Source organism: Daphnia carinata, chromosome 10 (assembly GCF_022539665.2).
Source record: "Daphnia carinata strain CSIRO-1 chromosome 10, CSIRO_AGI_Dcar_HiC_V3, whole genome shotgun sequence".
Taxonomy (NCBI): domain Eukaryota; kingdom Metazoa; phylum Arthropoda; class Branchiopoda; order Diplostraca; family Daphniidae; genus Daphnia; species Daphnia carinata.
The window spans coordinates 5,145,974-5,166,443 of record NC_081340.1 but is presented as its reverse complement, the minus strand read 5'-3'; the positions used below and the strand labels follow the sequence as shown (position 1 = coordinate 5,166,443).

At 39.7% G+C, this 20,470-nt stretch overlaps 2 protein-coding genes and 10 long non-coding RNA genes across 18 annotated transcripts in view; 6 read left to right on the top strand and 6 right to left on the bottom strand.

The window, feature by feature from the left end:
- Positions 1-20,470, top strand: part of LOC130695944 (cysteine-rich protein 1-like) — a 96,862-nt gene that overhangs the window by 42,930 nt on the left and 33,462 nt on the right. The window lies entirely within an intron of this gene.
- LOC130696121 (uncharacterized) lies at positions 1,064-1,778 on the top strand. Its single transcript, XR_009002563.1, has 3 exons — positions 1,064-1,127; positions 1,357-1,572; positions 1,733-1,778. It is a non-coding gene; the product is annotated as an uncharacterized LOC130696121 (long non-coding RNA).
- Positions 1,758-2,433, bottom strand: LOC130696120 (uncharacterized). Its single transcript, XR_009002562.2, has 3 exons — positions 2,223-2,433; positions 2,043-2,170; positions 1,758-1,962 (listed from the first exon to the last, which is right to left on the bottom strand). It is a non-coding gene; the product is annotated as an uncharacterized LOC130696120 (long non-coding RNA).
- Positions 1,863-3,501, top strand: LOC130696114 (uncharacterized). Its single transcript, XR_009421924.1, has 6 exons — positions 1,863-1,996; positions 2,069-2,145; positions 2,211-2,580; positions 2,678-2,751; positions 2,810-2,918; positions 3,006-3,501. It is a non-coding gene; the product is annotated as an uncharacterized LOC130696114 (long non-coding RNA).
- Positions 5,212-6,015, bottom strand: LOC130696122 (uncharacterized). The gene is made up of 4 exons (XR_009002564.2): positions 5,831-6,015; positions 5,515-5,776; positions 5,377-5,447; positions 5,212-5,288 (listed from the first exon to the last, which is right to left on the bottom strand). It is a non-coding gene; the product is annotated as an uncharacterized LOC130696122 (long non-coding RNA).
- LOC130696113 (uncharacterized) lies at positions 6,388-7,466 on the bottom strand. Of its 2 annotated transcripts, XR_009002555.2 has the most exons (5): positions 7,223-7,466; positions 7,054-7,159; positions 6,904-6,978; positions 6,729-6,835; positions 6,388-6,665 (listed from the first exon to the last, which is right to left on the bottom strand). It is a non-coding gene; the product is annotated as an uncharacterized LOC130696113 (long non-coding RNA). The 2 variants fall into 2 exon arrangements; XR_009002551.2 differs by having other exon boundaries at positions 6,729-6,978.
- On the top strand, positions 8,723-10,874 carry LOC130696112 (uncharacterized). Of its 4 annotated transcripts, none has more exons than XR_009421913.1 (9): positions 8,723-8,809; positions 8,903-9,010; positions 9,107-9,241; positions 9,304-9,396; positions 9,467-9,594; positions 10,101-10,178; positions 10,242-10,347; positions 10,423-10,672; positions 10,736-10,874. It is a non-coding gene; the product is annotated as an uncharacterized LOC130696112 (long non-coding RNA). The 4 variants fall into 4 exon arrangements; XR_009002548.2 differs by having other exon boundaries at positions 9,467-10,178; positions 10,423-10,497; positions 10,566-10,672; XR_009002547.2 differs by having other exon boundaries at positions 9,467-10,178.
- LOC130696123 (uncharacterized) lies at positions 11,337-12,240 on the top strand. The gene is made up of 4 exons (XR_009002565.2): positions 11,337-11,569; positions 11,624-11,885; positions 11,953-12,023; positions 12,112-12,240. It is a non-coding gene; the product is annotated as an uncharacterized LOC130696123 (long non-coding RNA).
- Positions 14,165-15,751, bottom strand: LOC130696117 (uncharacterized). Its single transcript, XR_009002559.2, has 6 exons — positions 15,618-15,751; positions 15,469-15,545; positions 15,033-15,403; positions 14,862-14,935; positions 14,695-14,803; positions 14,165-14,607 (listed from the first exon to the last, which is right to left on the bottom strand). It is a non-coding gene; the product is annotated as an uncharacterized LOC130696117 (long non-coding RNA).
- Positions 15,318-15,856, top strand: LOC130696124 (uncharacterized). The gene is made up of 3 exons (XR_009002566.1): positions 15,318-15,391; positions 15,444-15,571; positions 15,652-15,856. It is a non-coding gene; the product is annotated as an uncharacterized LOC130696124 (long non-coding RNA).
- On the bottom strand, positions 15,836-16,555 carry LOC130696118 (uncharacterized). Its single transcript, XR_009002560.2, has 3 exons — positions 16,487-16,555; positions 16,042-16,257; positions 15,836-15,881 (listed from the first exon to the last, which is right to left on the bottom strand). It is a non-coding gene; the product is annotated as an uncharacterized LOC130696118 (long non-coding RNA).
- On the bottom strand, positions 16,787-19,375 carry LOC132088374 (uncharacterized). 3 transcript variants are annotated; one of them, XR_009421896.1, is made up of 5 exons: positions 19,204-19,375; positions 19,014-19,143; positions 17,991-18,731; positions 17,837-17,937; positions 16,787-17,772 (listed from the first exon to the last, which is right to left on the bottom strand). XR_009421896.1 is itself a non-coding variant. In XM_059497178.1 (2 exons), exon 2 carries the CDS (start codon positions 17,613-17,615, stop codon positions 17,121-17,123), a length of 495 nt encoding a protein of 164 aa, XP_059353161.1. In that variant the 5' UTR covers positions 17,616-17,772; positions 17,842-17,960; the 3' UTR covers positions 16,787-17,120. The 3 variants fall into 3 exon arrangements, 1 of the variants encoding a protein (XP_059353161.1); XR_009421897.1 differs by having other exon boundaries at positions 17,842-17,937; XM_059497178.1 differs by lacking the exons at positions 17,991-18,731; positions 19,014-19,143; positions 19,204-19,375 and having other exon boundaries at positions 17,842-17,960.

Genomic DNA, 20,470 nt, shown 5'->3' with positions numbered 1-20,470 from the left:
GTTACACGAAGACAAAGGACACGCTGCCGACATCCACGCCAATCACGGGCCAGATGAGCCAGAGGCGAACAATGGATCGCCAGTCACATCCGTCAAAAGTGGACGATCTACTCGCGCAAAGGGCGCACTCAAAGTTCATTTTGACGTGGCCGAAACGGCGCATCCGCCAGTCAGATCCACCCGTTCGGCGCGGAAGACGGCTTCACCGGCCGAGAAGAAAGTCTCTGTCCAGCTGGAACGCGACCCCGACATTGAGACTTTGGCCACTACAGCCAAAGAAGAGGAAGAGAAAGCACCGGCCGCCAAACGTTCACGACAAAAGAAGGGCCCGACAGTATCTGCCGCAACAATGGCGGATGAACCTCCGGCCGTGCCGGCCACGAAACGGACACGTGATGGCAAGAAAACAACTAGCGAACCTGAGCTTGTTAAGGAGGATACCTCATCGCCACCACCACCACCTCGACGTACTCGACGTACTAGAAACATCTAACAGCAAGACCCATCAATGAATTACCTATTTTGTTTTTCTTTTGTTTTACCCATAATTTTTTACCCATTGAATAATTTGTTCACATATCAGATTCTATTCTGCTTTTGGGTTCACTTCTGTACCTCTTTCCCCAAGTTGACCTCATTACGTGTTCCTATCCATGCGTTGAGGCTCACTTGATTATAATTTTTTGTTCTTTAAATTTTGTGTCCAATTTTCATTCTGACCGACGCCCAAATAATTTTGAAGAAATACAGATTTTGGTACGGTTGGTTAAGTATTTCACAATTTGCACGGATTGTGTGTGTGTGTGTTACTGATGTTGGTGGACCTACTGCACGAGAGCCGCAACATGAATTTATCTTTCCCAACAATACATAACTTACCATTGTAAACCCGAAAGACAACCAGCCATCTCCTTGTTTTAATTTGGTTTTTGCATAGTATCTCCCTGTGCGAGAGAAAACTAAAAAGTTGTGTCTTAAATTGAATTCGCCGCCCATTTTGAAATATGTGGCAACGTTGCTTGAGTTTTGTGAACCGCCATCAGTTGCCATTTGCTAGTTCATTGTCGTGTGTGAAACATGTGGTGTGCATCTGACGGGCGAAATATTGGACACATCAGGCAGCAATGGTAAAGTAATACTTGAGTGAATGTTTCGTCAAGAAAACGTTGTTAACCAAAGACATTGATTCTAATTCTAACAAAAACATTGTTCCACAAGAAACTTTAATTTGAGAATACCTAATGATATTCGAAACTCCTTTTCAAATTACAAAATGAATGGCACATTATTAAGAATAAACTATAAGAAGTAATTCTTTTCATGCTGAGTCATTGTTTGTTTCTTTCTAAATTTTAGGGAATATCACAAGTTGTGAACAAGACGTGGTGCCTTGGCCCTCATTCTCTCATCTCCATGCCAGATGGCCATTAAGAAGGATCATAAATGTGTGGCAATATCATTCTTCCATATTCCACTATTGTATTATTCTTTGCCATTATTTTCATCTCATACCATGAACGCAAGAAGAATTTATTTGCTTGCTATCATGGACGGTAACTCATGTCCTTAAAAGTAAGCACAACAGGCACATTGAGATAATGGTTATTGCTACCTTCTTGCTTTTTAAAAAAGGCATCAAGCCAAACTGCTCAACCATGCAGTTAGGCTTTGTACTTTTTTAAAAATTAGAATTAATGAAATAAAAGAAAGCTTGTCATTTCAATCATTTCAGGATTGTGGAGACAAACATTGTGGTTCCAGCGGTTTCCTTAGTTAGGCAAGTTGTTTAATAATGCTTGGTGTTACAACTATTTTAAATTATTTTTAATTAAAATTTTTTCATTCACGACATTTGCAGGTTCTGAGCAGTGAGAAACGATTGTTGATGATGTAGAGTTTTGTAACGGTGGACCCCACAGTCTATGACAGAAACAAGTAGGACAGAAAATTCCATCTTCATCACTAACAAAAGAAAAAGAGAGATTTGCATTTTAAGGTTAGGTTAGAAACAAAACAACAATAAAACCATTTGCTGATACTACCTTTCATACATTGTTATCACAAATAGGAGCAGTACATATTGGCAGCCATGTAGCTTTGTAGTTGCTTCGAAGAGTATTTTTTTCCTTGTCTGGTGATTGGTTGGTAATGTTGCCCATTCTATTGTTAACTTTTTTCTCTAGGTTAATGCTATAAAACATTTATTTTAGCACTTTGAATACCTCCTATCCTTATAGCCATGGAACACTTGACATTGACTCCATTTACACTTGCAGAAACAAAAACGAACATATTTGCAACAAGTATTTTTTTGTGACTATGAAACCAAAAATTGTGAATTTTTTTAAGTACCTATATTTAGAAGACATCTAGCGGAGGAATTGCTTGTTACTGAGTACTCTACTGAACTGTCAATTTATTCGTTGTCAGGGGGCTATATCGAGTTTGGTTGCCATAATAATGGTTGCCTCGCGAATTGGAAATGCTTTGCTGAATCCCAGGATATCGCCAAGTGTGCTATATTGTCGTAATCTTTTTTCTCCTTAGGATGGTTACCAATGTGCAGTTGAATTCTAAAAGGTAAAAGCACAAGTTCTTGGTGAAAACTTGTTGTGCAGCATTCCACGCCATTAATAGCTTACTGAAAAGTTCTGGTTACTTCCTGCTTTGTTTACAGATTTTGTTTGATATGCTGTATTTAAAGAACTGATGTTGGCACCAGCTTGATGGGAAAAAGTCATTTCCAATGTGGTAGGAGATTTGTCTAGAATTGCATTAACATTGTAATTAAACACGAGAAATTTTCTAGGGCACAGGGAAACTTGGATTTATTTGGTAATAGAGTCGGATGGTTTTCCTGAAGTTGCAGTTTGAAATAACCTTTCAAAGCCTGAATTCATCTTCGTAGAAAGGGACTTGTAAGTAAACAAGAAGCTTTTTTGCTAACTATATCTAACCTACATAATTTTCTGTTCAATAGTTAATGTTTGTTTTTTTTAATAAAGGTGAGAAGTAACGCTGGCTCTGTAAATGTTCTTGGTTTGGGACAAGACGTTGAATAAATTGTGATGATTGGATGGACAACACGGAATTCCTACACTTTATTCATATTCCCCAAACGGTATTTAAAATTCAAAAATTGAAGTGCATATCTGGGCTCCCTTCCTTTCCGTAGCCCCGTTTCCCCTTGACTCGTAATAAGCCCGTAGGGGGTCATGCCCCTACTGTACGGTATATTTAAAAATAACATATACCGAGGTTTGGAGGGCTCTGGCCGGAAAGGGGACGTGGGCTGGCCGCTTAGTCCGATGATGTGTTCACGGAGGGCGACGTGGCTACCCACAAATCCGAACTAAAGGTTAATCGCTCCAGTAAAAATGTTCCATATCTTCGGCTCTTCTTCCGGCTTCTCTTAGCCAATCACCGGGTAATCTCCCCGGTGGGTCAACAAGGCAGTGTCTCCCCCTGCCTGGGTTGACGGCAACTTTTGAAAGGGCTATTGTGCCTTTTTAAAGTTGCAAAAATAATTCTAGTGTGCAGAGAATTGTCAATAAAATTTTTTTTATAAAATATTTTTTGAAAAATTTTGTCTTTCATTGCCTGTGTTCGCTGTGTTTACACATTACATTTGTCAACTTTTTTTTTTTTTTTTTTAGCTTGCTCAATTCACCTTTATTGTTTTTGCCACCTTCGATGGTAAGCATCGTTTTTGTTGGTTATTTATCTGTAAGTACCCAATTAATATTTATTACGCTCTTTGAATAGTTCAACTTAGATTCAAGTAACAACGTGTAATGCCTGGATGTTTTCTGAAGTAATTTTGTATTTTATTTTACTCGTATGGGAACCGATCCCCAGACATTCAGCGTGCAACGCCGATGCTCTAACATTGAGCCACGAGATATATCTAACTTTTCGTATTATCACATATACTATGTTGTCGTCTAGGCTGTTTGTGCAGTCTTGCACAACTATATGTTTATCTTTCTACAGTTTTCATAAGGTCCATAGCTCTGTGGTAGGGCCTTTAGCTGCGATACGTGTTACCCTGGGTTCAAACCTCAGTAGATGTTTATAATTGAAGCAGAATAAATGTAGAAAAGACTATTGCAGCATTGCATTTCAATTTAATTCGAAGTGTAAATGTAAGTCCGTGGAAGGTGAGACAACAAAAACGATTTTACACTACTGGCTTTTGTAATTATTACTTACCTATACATTAGCTGACATAGGGATTGAACCACAGACTTCTTGCGTCGCAAGCCAGCATGCTACTGTTATGCCATATCTGCTCTTGATAATTTTCATTTAGGATTGTGATACCTATATAGATATGCAATTCACATTAGCTTATTATTGAATGCACATTAGTTATTTATAAGTTCATGGTTGGAATAATGGTATAGCGTGTGGTTGTCACGCTAGAATACTAGGGTTCGATCCCCATGTCAGCTAATGTATAGCGAAATAATAAATACAAAAGTAAATAGTGTAAAAACGTTTTTATTGTCCCTCCTTCCACCCACATATCCACCACTTTTACATACATTTCATAACACAGTACACAATATACAATACATACACAAATACACTTAAAACTAACCCGTTGGCTGCCACGCCACCTATCTACAATAGCTACTGTCGCTATCAAAGGGATAGCGACCAAGGGGGCCGGGTGGGCCGGGCTGAGACGGCGATGAGACCTTTACGGAAATGCACATCCCAGGTCTACATCGCCGTCTCGATCAAGGGATTCCCTATGGTGCATTGCCTTTGGGGCCATTCGGCCAATCTTGGGCAGTGGCGCTGCTCCACCCCATGGCAGATAGACCATAGAGCAGAACAGCGCGGCCCGTCCCTGTCAAGCTACAAAAAAAAGGGGATCAAAGTGGGTGGGTGGCAGCCAACGGGTTAACTTGCAAGACATAATACAACATAAAACAAAACACAACCATACCACGAAGACGAGGCGACCACGAGGTGACGAAGAGGCGATAACGGAGGCGAAGACGGCATGGCCACGAGGCGAAGACAGGACGACGGGCGAGGCGAAGAAGGGGCGACTGGCGAGGCGAAGTCGGGACGACGGGCGAGGCGAAGTCGGGACGACGGGCGAGGCGAAGTCGGGACGACGGGCGAGGCGAAGTCGGGACGACGGGCGAGGCGAAGTCGGGGACGAACGGGACGACGGGCGAGGCGAAGTCGGGACGACGGGCGAGGCGAAGTCGGGACGACGGCCGAAGCGAAGACGGGACGACGGGCGTGGCGAAGACGAAGAAGGCTTTGTTCTAAATCGTAAAAGTAAAGAAAAAGAGCTAGTTAGTGGGAAATATAAGATTGTTGTTGTAACCAAACGTTGAAGGCAATTTGACTTACTTCTGCTGTCCGATGGCTAGAAAGACTGTAGGGCCAGCAAATAGGCAGCAGACGGCTAAGAGTTGGCAATTCTATGGTTGAATGTTCAATTTAAATAAAAAAGCAAACTATATGAGGCACAAGAGAAATTTAAAATACCAGTAGAAATTGTGTTGAGGTACATGTATGTGTCCGTTGGTAGGCTAAGTAGAGATTACAACTGCCAAAATGACTGTCATTACAGTTGACACTGCAACGAAGATGAATATGGTGCACCACTCAGATCACGATTGACAGGAGACCATGAGTGGTTAAGGAGTAGAAGAACGATATTATGGTATTCCTACCCATAGGATTTGCATCTTTGGTGACATTCCTCAACGGGAAGTATTCTTTACAAATGAAGTTTCATGAGCTAAACCTTAAAAGCAAAATCCGTCAATGAGATTCTGATAACAAAACACTAGTATTATACCTCTCAATGAGCACTGGTATAGTTTGATGTATGCAACGTAGTAGATTGCTAATAGTTTTTTGGATTGGCAGCTGGCATAGGTGATTACAAGATATGTACCATAAACACCAAGCATTCTGTGGGCTTCACTTCCAAAACACACTCGGGGTTGAAAACGAACAGAAGCACCGTTAGATTTTCTTGAGTTTTCCATTGGAATATGACATATTTAACAGAAACTTTCGAACACAGCTTTCACCGCTCCCATATAGTCAGCAAGTAAATAGTGGCACAGCAGCGTCATCTTGTTTTCCAATTAACAACCGAAAAATTCATCAAAATTGAAAGTCTTGCTTTTTTGAGACGGGAACTGCACTGATGTGAACTCTTTAAACATACTTTTAGAGCGTGAATCCCCACCCCCACCCCCATATTGGCTACTACCATTTCAATTTTAACAAATACAGCGACCAAAACTACGAACGGCATTTTAAAAATATAGCGATTTAACATGTTTTTGAGCCCGATTTTTTCACTTTCTTTCATTTATTTATCCAAAAACCTAGATATTTCTCGGAAAATACATGATTTGGGTTCACAGTTCAACAAGGATGCTGATTGCGCTTCACACACATCTAGAAATTTCGCAAGTTGACGTATCTCTGGATTGTTAGCTAGTCAACACCTGTATGGTAATACACTTCTTTTTTTGAACAGCTGCAATGGTATTTCGGTTATAAGTTCCACGGAAAAATTTCTCCATTGAGACAAGCACGCCAATTGTGCGTTATCTTGTGCCTATTTTCAATTAAATGGATACGCCGTCATTTTTCTGCTCGGAAGAGCTCACTTTGGCCTGGAATATTGTTTTGAATGGTGTAATTAGTATACATTGCATACATTAGATTGAATCAATTACTTTTTGGCATACGTTCTTTAATTGTGTGAGGCTGCCAAATCGTCGACGGGCGGTATCTAAAGGAGGAAATCAGCTAGGAGCTTGCGGACTCATCAATAAATGCAAAACTATTAAAAAATTATAAAAATAGCCTGAAACCAAATTGTAAAGAAAATTTAATTTTAGTTTCCAGCACTTCGGTACAGGTATCATCGTCAACGTGGGCGCAGGTGATTTTTCCATGTTCATTGTATCAGGTCACCAACTTCTACTAGATGAGTCAATAGGAAATGAGGTTACACAAACAGAAAATTAACCATACAATTCAACTGATAGATAAGAATACCATGATGCGTGGAAGTAAAATACACCACATCACAACTGTTAAAACTGTCAGAACATTCACCACGCATGCAAAACATTTTCTGATTCATTAATGTTCATCACCTAGCCTATACCAAGAAAACCAAACACAATTAGTGCGGAACATTTTGCTGATGAGAGTTAACATATACCTGATAAATTTACTGCAGACCAGCAATTCCTGATGGACTCCCACACAACATTCCAGATAAACAAAACAGTAGTAATTCCTAAACAAACATCTTGCAATAGTGGTAAATATAATGCAGTAACTGGTAAATATAACATCTCACATGAACAACAAATGTGAACGGAACCATTCGAAAATGAAGTAAACAATTTCAAAAAGAATTTGCACAAAAATGATTTTAACTAAAACACTACTAGAGAACGAAGTTTTTCCTTCCACCTTTTCCTAATTTTAAAATCAATTAAAGAAACATAATTGTTAAGCAAATCTCACTGTGTACCTTCCTGACTTCCATTAAAGATTCATTTAACTATATGTGCATTAGTTCGTACGATGTTTCGCCGACTGGATCATTCACAACAACGTGACGTTTCTAATAATAACTTATACATCTACTTACTAATGCCATCAACATTCGTTTTTCAAAATACGGAATTACATGACATCACGCATTTTACCGCCTACTCCTTCCGAGACTCTTACGACGCTATTACACAATACCCATAATGGTATACCTTAAATACACTCGAAGGTAATGCATGGTCACCTTAGCAAGGTGTTCGCCAGATCACATCGTTCGTACACGATGGCGGCGAGCATTTGCAGTTCCTCCCTTGAATTTCACCTACAAAAAAGAAGGTCTGCCACGTTCGGCTGCCGTGATATAACCAGCCGCTACGACGCCATGTTAAATGTTGCCATCAGCAGCTCAGCTCAGCTCAGCTCAGCACCTGGGCCACCTAGCGACTAGCCCCCTACGAGACTAAAGCAAACGTTTTGTTTGACAAATACGACTTTAATTGGGCGTTAAGAATAATGAGTTTGTATAAATGAGCACTTCCTAAAAACTTAAACTAAATTACAAATGAATTAATAACTGAATTAAAAAAAGAAATTAATGAATTTAGTCTATTGCAAATTTGCTACATCTTTTGCGTGTGACAGTAATAAAAAGAAAAAAAGGAAAGAAAAAAAAAAATAAATGCAAGGAAAATTTGTTGCCAATGAAAAAAGAATTTAAAATTGGATGGGAAGAAAAAAAAATCTAGAAATAAACCACTAAAAAAACAAATCAACAATCACATCACAATCAAACAAATCAAGATTTAACTTTTAAAAAAAGAAAAAAAGCGTAATACTTGGGGAAAAAAACTTTAATTTTTTGCTCCTTTCCTTTAGTTTCTTCCAAAATGGAGTATGATGATTTTTCGTTAACTAAATTAACTAGAAATGACCTGTAGATGGCAATAGCAGTAAAACAGAAAAAAGGCCAATATTTTTTATTTTTATTTTGGGTAAAACGGATTGCCATATTAGCATTTCAACTAGACTCTGTTTTTAAAAGCAAAACTGTAAGTTTTGGCAATGGCAAAAAAAAAAAAAAAATCGGCCTTTTTTTTCCACTTATGGACACCTTTTTTTGGTTGGGGGGGGGGGATTGCCACGGATTGCCACCGATTGCCACGGATTGCCACGGATTGCCATGGATTGCCATGGATTGCCATACATTGCCATACATTGCATCAGACTTACCCATTCGCCAACCCAAGTGTGCATATGTCTTTCTTTGACAATTATTTTATTTTGCTACTATGTTTGGTAAACTGCAATTATGCCCAATATTTTTGTCTTTGCATTTTAGGTCTACTCTTAGATGATCTCTACCTGATCCTGTGTTATTAAGTGATCTGCTTTCACAGCTACATTTCTGTGTTCTTTTCCGTTGGTCTATGGTTCTGAATTGAGGCCGGTATATCTATTATGCTAGTCATTAAGTACTATAGGGAAAAGAATAACTGAAGTTGATTGAAATCTATTCTGATGCTCCTGACATCCATCTCAACAGGTTTTTATTTGCTTTTCAACATCCCTTTCAAAGTGGTACATGGGGCTTTGATTAATATTACCATAAAGACTGCCGAAAATGGGTGTGGTACAAAAACCCAGAAATGGCATGAGTTCAACATCAAACATGGATGAGGTACTTATCGGTTTTTTGTCTATCGAAAAAGTATTTTTAAAGCTATTATTTTACATTCACAGAATTTTGACGGGGAACAAGTCAAGTCTGGAAGTGTTACAGGATGAAGAGTCTGCCTGTAGTTGAAAAAACACTGAGAGTGCATTACCGTTAAGGTATGAGGTAAAGTAATAGAGTAATGCAAATTGTCTAATGAGAAGTATCATCTTGTGTTAATGAATTCAGTACAACAGCAATCCTTTATAGTTCTGTCACAGCTAGAAGCCTCAAATAATTCTGCTTCTCTGGCTATAGAACAACTTGTCCTTTCAAACAACGAAAAAAAAACAATAAATCACACGACTCATTGTTCGGTAAGTTCCCCATAACCAAAAGATTTTGATAAAAATTGTGTATAGCGTCGTAAGAGTCTCGGAAGGAGTAGGCGGTAAAATGCGTGATGTCATGTAATTCCGTATTTTAATTCCGTATTTTGAAAAACGAATGTTGATGGCATTAGTAAGTAGATGTATAAGTTATTATTAGAAACGTCACGTTGTTGTGAATGATCCAGTCGGCGAAACATCGTACGAACTAATGCACATATAGTTAAATGAATCTTTAATGGAAGTCAGGAAGGTACACAGTGAGATTTGCTTAACAATTATGTTTCTTTAATTGATTTTAAAATTAGGAAAAGGTGGAAGGAAAAACTTCGTTCTCTAGTAGTGTTTTAGTTAAAATCATTTTTGTGCAAATTCGTTTTTGAAATTGTTTACTTCATTTTCGAATGGTTCCGTTCACATTTGTTGTTCATGTGAGATGTTATATTTACCAGTTACTGCATTATATTTACCACTATTGCAAGATGTTTGTTTAGGAATTACTACTGTTTTGTTTATCTGGAATGTTGTGTGGGAGTCCATCAGGAATTGCTGGTCTGCAGTAAATTTATCAGGTATATGTTAACTCTCATCAGCAAAATGTTCCGCACTAATTGTGTTTGGTTTTCTTGGTATAGGCTAGGTGATGAACATTAATGAATCAGAAAATGTTTTGCATGCGTGGTGAATGTTCTGACAGTTTTAACAGTTGTGATGTGGTGTATTTTACTTCCACGCATCATGGTATTCTTATCTATCAGTTGAATTGTATGGTTAATTTTCTGTTTGTGTAACCTCATTTCCTATTGACTCATCTAGTAGAAGTTGGTGACCTGATACAATGAACATGGAAAAATCACCTGCGCCCACGTTGACGATGATACCTGTACCGAAGTGCTGGAAACTAAAATTAAATTTTCTTTACAATTTGGTTTCAGGCTATTTTTATAATTTTTTAATAGTTTTGCATTTATTGATGAGTCCGCAAGCTCCTAGCTGATTTCCTCCTTTAGATACCGCCCGTCGACGATTTGGCAGCCTCACACAATTAAAGAACGTATGCCAAAAAGTAATTGATTCAATCTAATGTATGCAATGTATACTAATTACACCATTCAAAACAATATTCCAGGCCAAAGTGAGCTCTTCCGAGCAGAAAAATGACGGCGTATCCATTTAATTGAAAATAGGCACAAGATAACGCACAATTGGCGTGCTTGTCTCAATGGAGAAATTTTTCCGTGGAACTTATAACCGAAATACCATTGCAGCTGTTCAAAAAAGAAGTGTATTACCATACAGGTGTTGACTAGCTAACAATCCAGAGATACGTCAACTTGCGAAATTTCTAGATGTGTGTGAAGCGCAATCAGCATCCTTGTTGAACTGTGAACCCAAATCATGTATTTTCCGAGAAATATCTAGGTTTTTGGATAAATAAATAAAAGAAAGTGAAAAAATCGGGCTCAAAAACATGTTAAATCGCTATATTTTTAAAATGCCGTTCGTAGTTTTGGTCGCTGTATTTGTTAAAATTGAAATGGTAGTAGCCAATATGGGGGTGGGGGTGGGGATTCACGCTCTAAAAGTATGTTTAAAGAGTTCACATCAGTGCAGTTCCCGTCTCAAAAAAGCAAGACTTTCAATTTTGATGAATTTTTCGGTTGTTAATTGGAAAACAAGATGACGCTGCTGTGCCACTATTTACTTGCTGACTATATGGGAGCGGTGAAAGCTGTGTTCGAAAGTTTCTGTTAAATATGTCATATTCCAATGGAAAACTCAAGAAAATCTAACGGTGCTTCTGTTCGTTTTCAACCCCGAGTGTGTTTTGGAAGTGAAGCCCACAGAATGCTTGGTGTTTATGGTACATATCTTGTAATCACCTATGCCAGCTGCCAATCCAAAAAACTATTAGCAATCTACTACGTTGCATACATCAAACTATACCAGTGCTCATTGAGAGGTATAATACTAGTGTTTTGTTATCAGAATCTCATTGACGGATTTTGCTTTTAAGGTTTAGCTCATGAAACTTCATTTGTAAAGAATACTTCCCGTTGAGGAATGTCACCAAAGATGCAAATCCTATGGGTAGGAATACCATAATATCGTTCTTCTACTCCTTAACCACTCATGGTCTCCTGTCAATCGTGATCTGAGTGGTGCACCATATTCATCTTCGTTGCAGTGTCAACTGTAATGACAGTCATTTTGGCAGTTGTAATCTCTACTTAGCCTACCAACGGACACATACATGTACCTCAACACAATTTCTACTGGTATTTTAAATTTCTCTTGTGCCTCATATAGTTTGCTTTTTTATTTAAATTGAACATTCAACCATAGAATTGCCAACTCTTAGCCGTCTGCTGCCTATTTGCTGGCCCTACAGTCTTTCTAGCCATCGGACAGCAGAAGTAAGTCAAATTGCCTTCAACGTTTGGTTACAACAACAATCTTATATTTCCCACTAACTAGCTCTTTTTCTTTACTTTTACGATTTAGAACAAAGCCTTCTTCGTCTTCGCCACGCCCGTCGTCCCGTCTTCGCTTCGGCCGTCGTCCCGACTTCGCCTCGCCCGTCGTCCCGACTTCGCCTCGCCCGTCGTCCCGACTTCGCCTCGCCCGTCGTCCCGACTTCGCCTCGCCCGTCGTCCCGACTTCGCCTCGCCCGTCGTCCCGACTTCGCCTCGCCCGTCGTCCCGACTTCGCCTCGCCCGTCGTCCCGACTTCGCCTCGCCCGTCGTCCCGACTTCGCCTCGCCCGTCGTCCCGACTTCGCCTCGCCCGTCGTCCCGACTTCGCCTCGCCCGTCGTCCCGACTTCGCCTCGCCCGTCGTCCCGACTTCGCCTCGCCCGTCGTCCCGACTTCGCCTCGCCCGTCGTCCCGACTTCGCCTCGCCCGTCGTCCCGACTTCGCCTCGCCCGTCGTCCCGACTTCGCCTCGCCAGTCGCCCCTTCTTCGCCTCGCCCGTCGTCCTGTCTTCGCCTCGTGGCCATGCCGTCTTCGCCTCCGTTATCGCCTCTTCGTCACCTCGTGGTCGCCTCGTCTTCGTGGTATGGTTGTGTTTTGTTTTATGTTGTATTATGTCTTGCAAGTTAACCCGTTGGCTGCCACCCACCCACTTTGATCCCCTTTTTTTTGTAGCTTGACAGGGACGGGCCGCGCTGTTCTGCTCTATGGTCTATCTGCCATGGGGTGGAGCAGCGCCACTGCCCAAGATTGGCCGAATGGCCCCAAAGGCAATGCACCATAGGGAATCCCTTGATCGAGACGGCGATGTAGACCTGGGATGTGCATTTCCGTAAAGGTCTCATCGCCGTCTCAGCCCGGCCCACCCGGCCCCCTTGGTCGCTATCCCTTTGATAGCGACAGTAGCTATTGTAGATAGGTGGCGTGGCAGCCAACGGGTTAGTTTTAAGTGTATTTGTGTATGTATTGTATATTGTGTACTGTGTTATGAAATGTATGTAAAAGTGGTGGATATGTGGGTGGAAGGAGGGACAATAAAAACGTTTTTACACTATTTACTTTTGTATTTATTATTTCGCTATACATTAGCTGACATGGGGATCGAACCCTAGTATTCTAGCGTGACAACCACACGCTATACCATTATTCCAACCATGAACTTATAAATAACTAATGTGCATTCAATAATAAGCTAATGTGAATTGCATATCTATATAGCTATCACAATCCTAAATGAAAATTATCAAGAGCAGATATGGCATAACAGTAGCATGCTGGCTTGCGACGCAAGAAGTCTGTGGTTCAATCCCTATGTCAGCTAATGTATAGGTAAGTAATAATTACAAAAGCCAGTAGTGTAAAATCGTTTTTGTTGTCTCACCTTCCACGGACTTACATTTACACTTCGAATTAAATTGAAATGCAATGCTGCAATAGTCTTTTCTACATTTATTCTGCTTCAATTATAAACATCTACTGAGGTTTGAACCCAGGGTAACACGTATCGCAGCTAAAGGCCCTACCACAGAGCTATGGACCTTATGAAAACTGTAGAAAGATAAACATATAGTTGTGCAAGACTGCACAAACAGCCTAGACGACAACATAGTATATGTGATAATACGAAAAGTTAGATATATCTCGTGGCTCAATGTTAGAGCATCGGCGTTGCACGCTGAATGTCTGGGGATCGGTTCCCATAGAGTAAAATAAAATACAAAATTACTTCAGAAAACATCCAGGCATTACACGTTGTTACTTGAATCTAAGTTGAACTATTCAAAGAGCGTAATAAATATTAATTAGGTACTTACAGATAAATAACCAACAAAAACGATGCTTACCATCGAAGGTGGCAAAAAGGTGAATTGAGCAAGCTAAAAAAAAAAAAAAAAAATTGACAAAAATGTAATGTGTAAACACAGCGAACACAGGCAATGAAAGACAAAATTTTTCAAAAAATATTTTATAAAAAAAATTTTATTGACAATTCTCTGCACACTAGAATTATTTTTGCAACTTTAAAAAGGCACAATAGCCCTTTCAAAAGTTGCCGTCAACCCAGGCAGGGGGAGACGCTGCCTTGTTGACCCACCGGGGAGATTACCCGGTGATTGGCTAAGAGAAGCCGGAAGAAGAGCCGAAGATATGGAACATTTTTACTGGAGCGATTAACCTTTAGTTCGGATTTGTGGGTAGCCACGTCGCCCTCCGTGAACACATCATCGGACTAAGCGGCCAGCCCACGTCCCCTTTCCGGCCAGAGCCCTCCAAACCTCGGTATATGTTATTTTTAAATATACCGTACAGTAGGGGCATGACCCCCTACGGGCTTATTACGAGTCAAGGGGAAACGGGGCTACGGAAAGGAAGGGAGCCCAGATATGCACTTCAATTTTTGAATTTTAAATACCGTTTGGGGAATATGAATAAAGTGTAGGAATTCCGTGTTGTCCATCCAATCATCACAATTTATTCAACGTCTTGTCCCAAACCAAGAACATTTACAGAGCCAGCGTTACTTCTCACCTTTATTAAAAAAAAAAAACATTAACTATTGAACAGAAAATTATGTAGGTTAGATATAGTTAGCAAAAAAGCTTCTTGTTTACTTACAAGTCCCTTTCTACGAAGATGAGTTCAGGCTTTGAAAGGTTATTTCAAACTGCAACTTCAGGAAAACCATCCGACTCTATTACCAAATAAATCCAAGTTTCCCTGTGCCCTAGAAAATTTCTCGTGTTTAATTACAATGTTAATGCAATTCTAGACAAATCTCCTACCACATTGGAAATGACTTTTTCCCATCAAGCTGGTGCCAACATCAGTTCTTTAAATACAGCATATCAAACAAAATCTGTAAACAAAGCAGGAAGTAACCAGAACTTTTCAGTAAGCTATTAATGGCGTGGAATGCTGCACAACAAGTTTTCACCAAGAACTTGTGCTTTTACCTTTTAGAATTCAACTGCACATTGGTAACCATCCTAAGGAGAAAAAAGATTACGACAATATAGCACACTTGGCGATATCCTGGGATTCAGCAAAGCATTTCCAATTCGCGAGGCAACCATTATTATGGCAACCAAACTCGATATAGCCCCCTGACAACGAATAAATTGACAGTTCAGTAGAGTACTCAGTAACAAGCAATTCCTCCGCTAGATGTCTTCTAAATATAGGTACTTAAAAAAATTCACAATTTTTGGTTTCATAGTCACAAAAAAAATACTTGTTGCAAATATGTTCGTTTTTGTTTCTGCAAGTGTAAATGGAGTCAATGTCAAGTGTTCCATGGCTATAAGGATAGGAGGTATTCAAAGTGCTAAAATAAATGTTTTATAGCATTAACCTAGAGAAAAAAGTTAACAATAGAATGGGCAACATTACCAACCAATCACCAGACAAGGAAAAAAATACTCTTCGAAGCAACTACAAAGCTACATGGCTGCCAATATGTACTGCTCCTATTTGTGATAACAATGTATGAAAGGTAGTATCAGCAAATGGTTTTATTGTTGTTTTGTTTCTAACCTAACCTTAAAATGCAAATCTCTCTTTTTCTTTTGTTAGTGATGAAGATGGAATTTTCTGTCCTACTTGTTTCTGTCATAGACTGTGGGGTCCACCGTTACAAAACTCTACATCATCAACAATCGTTTCTCACTGCTCAGAACCTGCAAATGTCGTGAATGAAAAAATTTTAATTAAAAATAATTTAAAATAGTTGTAACACCAAGCATTATTAAACAACTTGCCTAACTAAGGAAACCGCTGGAACCACAATGTTTGTCTCCACAATCCTGAAATGATTGAAATGACAAGCTTTCTTTTATTTCATTAATTCTAATTTTTAAAAAAGTACAAAGCCTAACTGCATGGTTGAGCAGTTTGGCTTGATGCCTTTTTTAAAAAGCAAGAAGGTAGCAATAACCATTATCTCAATGTGCCTGTTGTGCTTACTTTTAAGGACATGAGTTACCGTCCATGATAGCAAGCAAATAAATTCTTCTTGCGTTCATGGTATGAGATGAAAATAATGGCAAAGAATAATACAATAGTGGAATATGGAAGAATGATATTGCCACACATTTATGATCCTTCTTAATGGCCATCTGGCATGGAGATGAGAGAATGAGGGCCAAGGCACCACGTCTTGTTCACAACTTGTGATATTCCCTAAAATTTAGAAAGAAACAAACAATGACTCAGCATGAAAAGAATTACTTCTTATAGTTTATTCTTAATAATGTGCCATTCATTTTGTAATTTGAAAAGGAGTTTCGAATATCATTAGGTATTCTCAAATTAAAGTTTCTTGTGGAACAATGTTTTTGTTAGAATTAGAATCAATGTCTTTGGTTAACAACGTTTTCTTGACGAAACATTCACTCAAGTATTACTTTACCATTGCTGCCTGATGTGTCCAATATTTCGCCCGTCAGATGCACACCACATGTTTCACACACGACAATGAACTAGCAAATGGCAACTGATGGCGGTTCACAAAACTCAAGCAACGTTGCCACATATTTCAAAATGGGCGGCGAATTCAATTTAAGACACAACTTTTTAGTTTTCTCTCGCACAGGGAGATACTATGCAAAAACCAAATTAAAACAAGGAGATGGCTGGTTGTCTTTCGGGTTTACAATGGTAAGTTATGTATTGTTGGGAAAGATAAATTCATGTTGCGGCTCTCGTGCAGTAGGTCCACCAACATCAGTAACACACACACACACAATCCGTGCAAATTGTGAAATACTTAACCAACCGTACCAAAATCTGTATTTCTTCAAAATTATTTGGGCGTCGGTCAGAATGAAAATTGGACACAAAATTTAAAGAACAAAAAATTATAATCAAGTGAGCCTCAACGCATGGATAGGAACACGTAATGAGGTCAACTTGGGGAAAGAGGTACAGAAGTGAACCCAAAAGCAGAATAGAATCTGATATGTGAACAAATTATTCAATGGGTAAAAAATTATGGGTAAAACAAAAGAAAAACAAAATAGGTAATTCATTGATGGGTCTTGCTGTTAGATGTTTCTAGTACGTCGAGTACGTCGAGGTGGTGGTGGTGGCGATGAGGTATCCTCCTTAACAAGCTCAGGTTCGCTAGTTGTTTTCTTGCCATCACGTGTCCGTTTCGTGGCCGGCACGGCCGGAGGTTCATCCGCCATTGTTGCGGCAGATACTGTCGGGCCCTTCTTTTGTCGTGAACGTTTGGCGGCCGGTGCTTTCTCTTCCTCTTCTTTGGCTGTAGTGGCCAAAGTCTCAATGTCGGGGTCGCGTTCCAGCTGGACAGAGACTTTCTTCTCGGCCGGTGAAGCCGTCTTCCGCGCCGAACGGGTGGATCTGACTGGCGGATGCGCCGTTTCGGCCACGTCAAAATGAACTTTGAGTGCGCCCTTTGCGCGAGTAGATCGTCCACTTTTGACGGATGTGACTGGCGATCCATTGTTCGCCTCTGGCTCATCTGGCCCGTGATTGGCGTGGATGTCGGCAGCGTGTCCTTTGTCTTCGTGTAACATTTCTACATCATCCAATCCAGCAACGTATTTATTGGCTTTCGTTTCACCACGACGCCTTTTGCCTTCCGGCGCTTCCTTCTCCGGAACGGAGACACGTTTGACAGCACCTTGACGTGTTGTTTTCTTTGTCACCTCGACATCGGCTTTTATTGTTCATCTATAATAAGACAGTAAAACACCATTAGGCATAAAAACTCTTAATTCATACATATATTTCATACCTTACATGATTCGTGAGTTGATTGCTAGCATATTCTTCTGACAGACGCTTCGGAAGAGACATTTACGATTTTCGTTTACGCTCACCATGGATGCTGGTAGACTAGACATTTAAAGTTAAGACACTTTGCCCAATTCCAACAGTTTGATTCTTACTTGTAAGTTGTTATTGCACGAGAATGCAGCGGCGAAATCCGCCGTCTTTTTGCTGTCGACAAAAACGATAGTCTTGGCATCACCGAGATCGTGTAAAACTTCGATCAGCTTAACTCTCTTATCTCTTTTCGAGCACTGAAAAAACCACTGTTCAACATCCGGATTGGTGCCACCGACAATGCCTGTTGTGACGAATATGTAGTCTTCCATGTACGTCGCAGCCAGCGCTTCTACTTCATCTGGGAATGTAGCCGAAAATATACAACACGACGGATTCCCTACAGAGAAACAAATAGTATTACATCAGTCGAATTTCATACTCAAAAGCAATCGAGAACATATTTTCGGATTCACCGTTGGATGGTTGACAATTTTGTCAACATTCGGGCCGAAACCCATATCAAGCATTCGATCAGCTTCGTCCAAAATTTAAAACCTCACCCCTGAGATGTCAAATACTCCACCGTCGAGAAAATCCTTGAATCGCCCCGCAGTCGCGACAAGAATATTGCACCCAGCTTGAAGATTTGACCGCTGATGGCTCGTGACAGTTCCTCCATATATAATCACAAACTTTAAAACCGAACTGTAGGAGAATTTACACGCCTCGCGGTGAATTTGAATGGCCAATTCACGAGTGGGTGCGACAATTACAACTTCTGGCTTTTGCCCCATGGCACGAGACGCAGCAGCAACACCTTGTTCTAACAATATGTTCAAAACCGGTACCAAGTACGCCGCCTGCATGAAAAAATGTAAAATTTTAGATGACTTAATCAACGAATATCACGAAGGGTTTGTTGAGTATCTTAGATGCAATTGGACCTTTTAGTAGTCGTAATTACTGGCGTGCCCACTCAAAATTACTTTTACTTCAATTTACCCAGTTCATACCGACCCATTTGAATCAAGTCAGTACGAGGGCATCAAGGTTTAAAAATTACACAGCGTTAATTAATTGGATTACTGTTTTGCTGGAGCCCGTGACAGCACAAGCAATTAAATCTCTTTTGGCAAGAATACCTGCAACTGAAGCTTTCTGAATAGGTGTTGGTTTTCTGTAGCCAGAATTTTTAATGTTTTGAAGTAGTAGTTGACGCAGGCCGGCTTCTTCGAATGGTGTTATGTATTGAGGTACATCTTTTCCTGTAACCTAAAGCAAACCCAATAGATATTTTTAAATCATAAAATACAGTTTCGAGAAATGGCTTACCTGAAGGACAACTTTAACAAAATTGTTAAAGCGTTCCCCACAGATGATGCCCTTAAACAGTTCGTTTTCATCGCATGTCACAGCTTCCAGAATGTATTGCCATGCAGCTTTCCATCTTCCGTCAATTCACTGAATAGATTCGGGCAGCCTTTCGAGGTGTGGCCAGCTTTATGACACTAGGGGTAAAACCATATTAAAGTAATCACACTAGGAATACAAGAAAACACTTACCTTGTGACCCTGGACAGAAAAAAATGTAAATCAAAATGAAACAAATTAGATTATATAGAGACCAAAACAAAGATGGATGTTTAATGTCGTTAATGTTGTGTGATACTACAATCTTAATCTTTGCGAAGACAACAAAATTTGTCCAACTCAAAATTATTCAAATATTAGTATCATCTATTGATTATTATCTATTGGTATCACTTATTAATCTATAAACATCTAGTAAGTCAGTGATCACAGATTAATATGGACAATTGGAAATTGAAATACATAATACATACCTACAACGTGAGTAGAAATCCCGATGATATTCCTGATCCATGCTGATCCATACACGAAACTTCTAAGTTTTCTAAAAAAAACTTAAATCGTGTCAAAACTTTAAATTGTTTTGCATATCTTTTATGTTTTCTCTCATTACCTTGAAAAGCGTTAAAAAAATGAGTAAATTAAATGGCAAAAATCGCCAAAGCCGTGAGGTCAAGAAGTAAAATCTAGCGAGGAAGGTAGACAGCAGACTGCACGCGTTAAGCCAATCAAGAAATATGCCTGAGAAAAAACTGCCGGAGAGCCACGGTTTAAGGCGCCTCATGTGGACGCAAAGGTCATTACGAGAAACTTTATCTGTCACAAATTAAATGTTTTCAAACAAATTTAAATTAATCATCCAAATCAAAATTGAACTTAAAAGAAACGGAAAAAAGCGTAATACTTGGGGAGACACACTTAAATTTCTTGCTCTTTTTTTTTATTTTATTCCAAAATGGAGTATGATGACTTTTCGTTAAGGCCATCCAGCTTCTCCGGTACCACCAGGTTCTCATGTCTACCTGAACAATTCCAATGAGTGTCAGTTTTTGCCAAATAAAATTTTAAGCCCGACTGATAAATAAGCCCGACTTTCTGCTGCATCGCGCTAGCGCTGTAGCGTACTGGCGCGCTATCATTGTGTCAAATATTCGGTGTATATAGAAAACGATTGACTTAATGAAAAAAAATAGCTATTTTCCTGGAATCAGAATTCAATTTTGAGTAT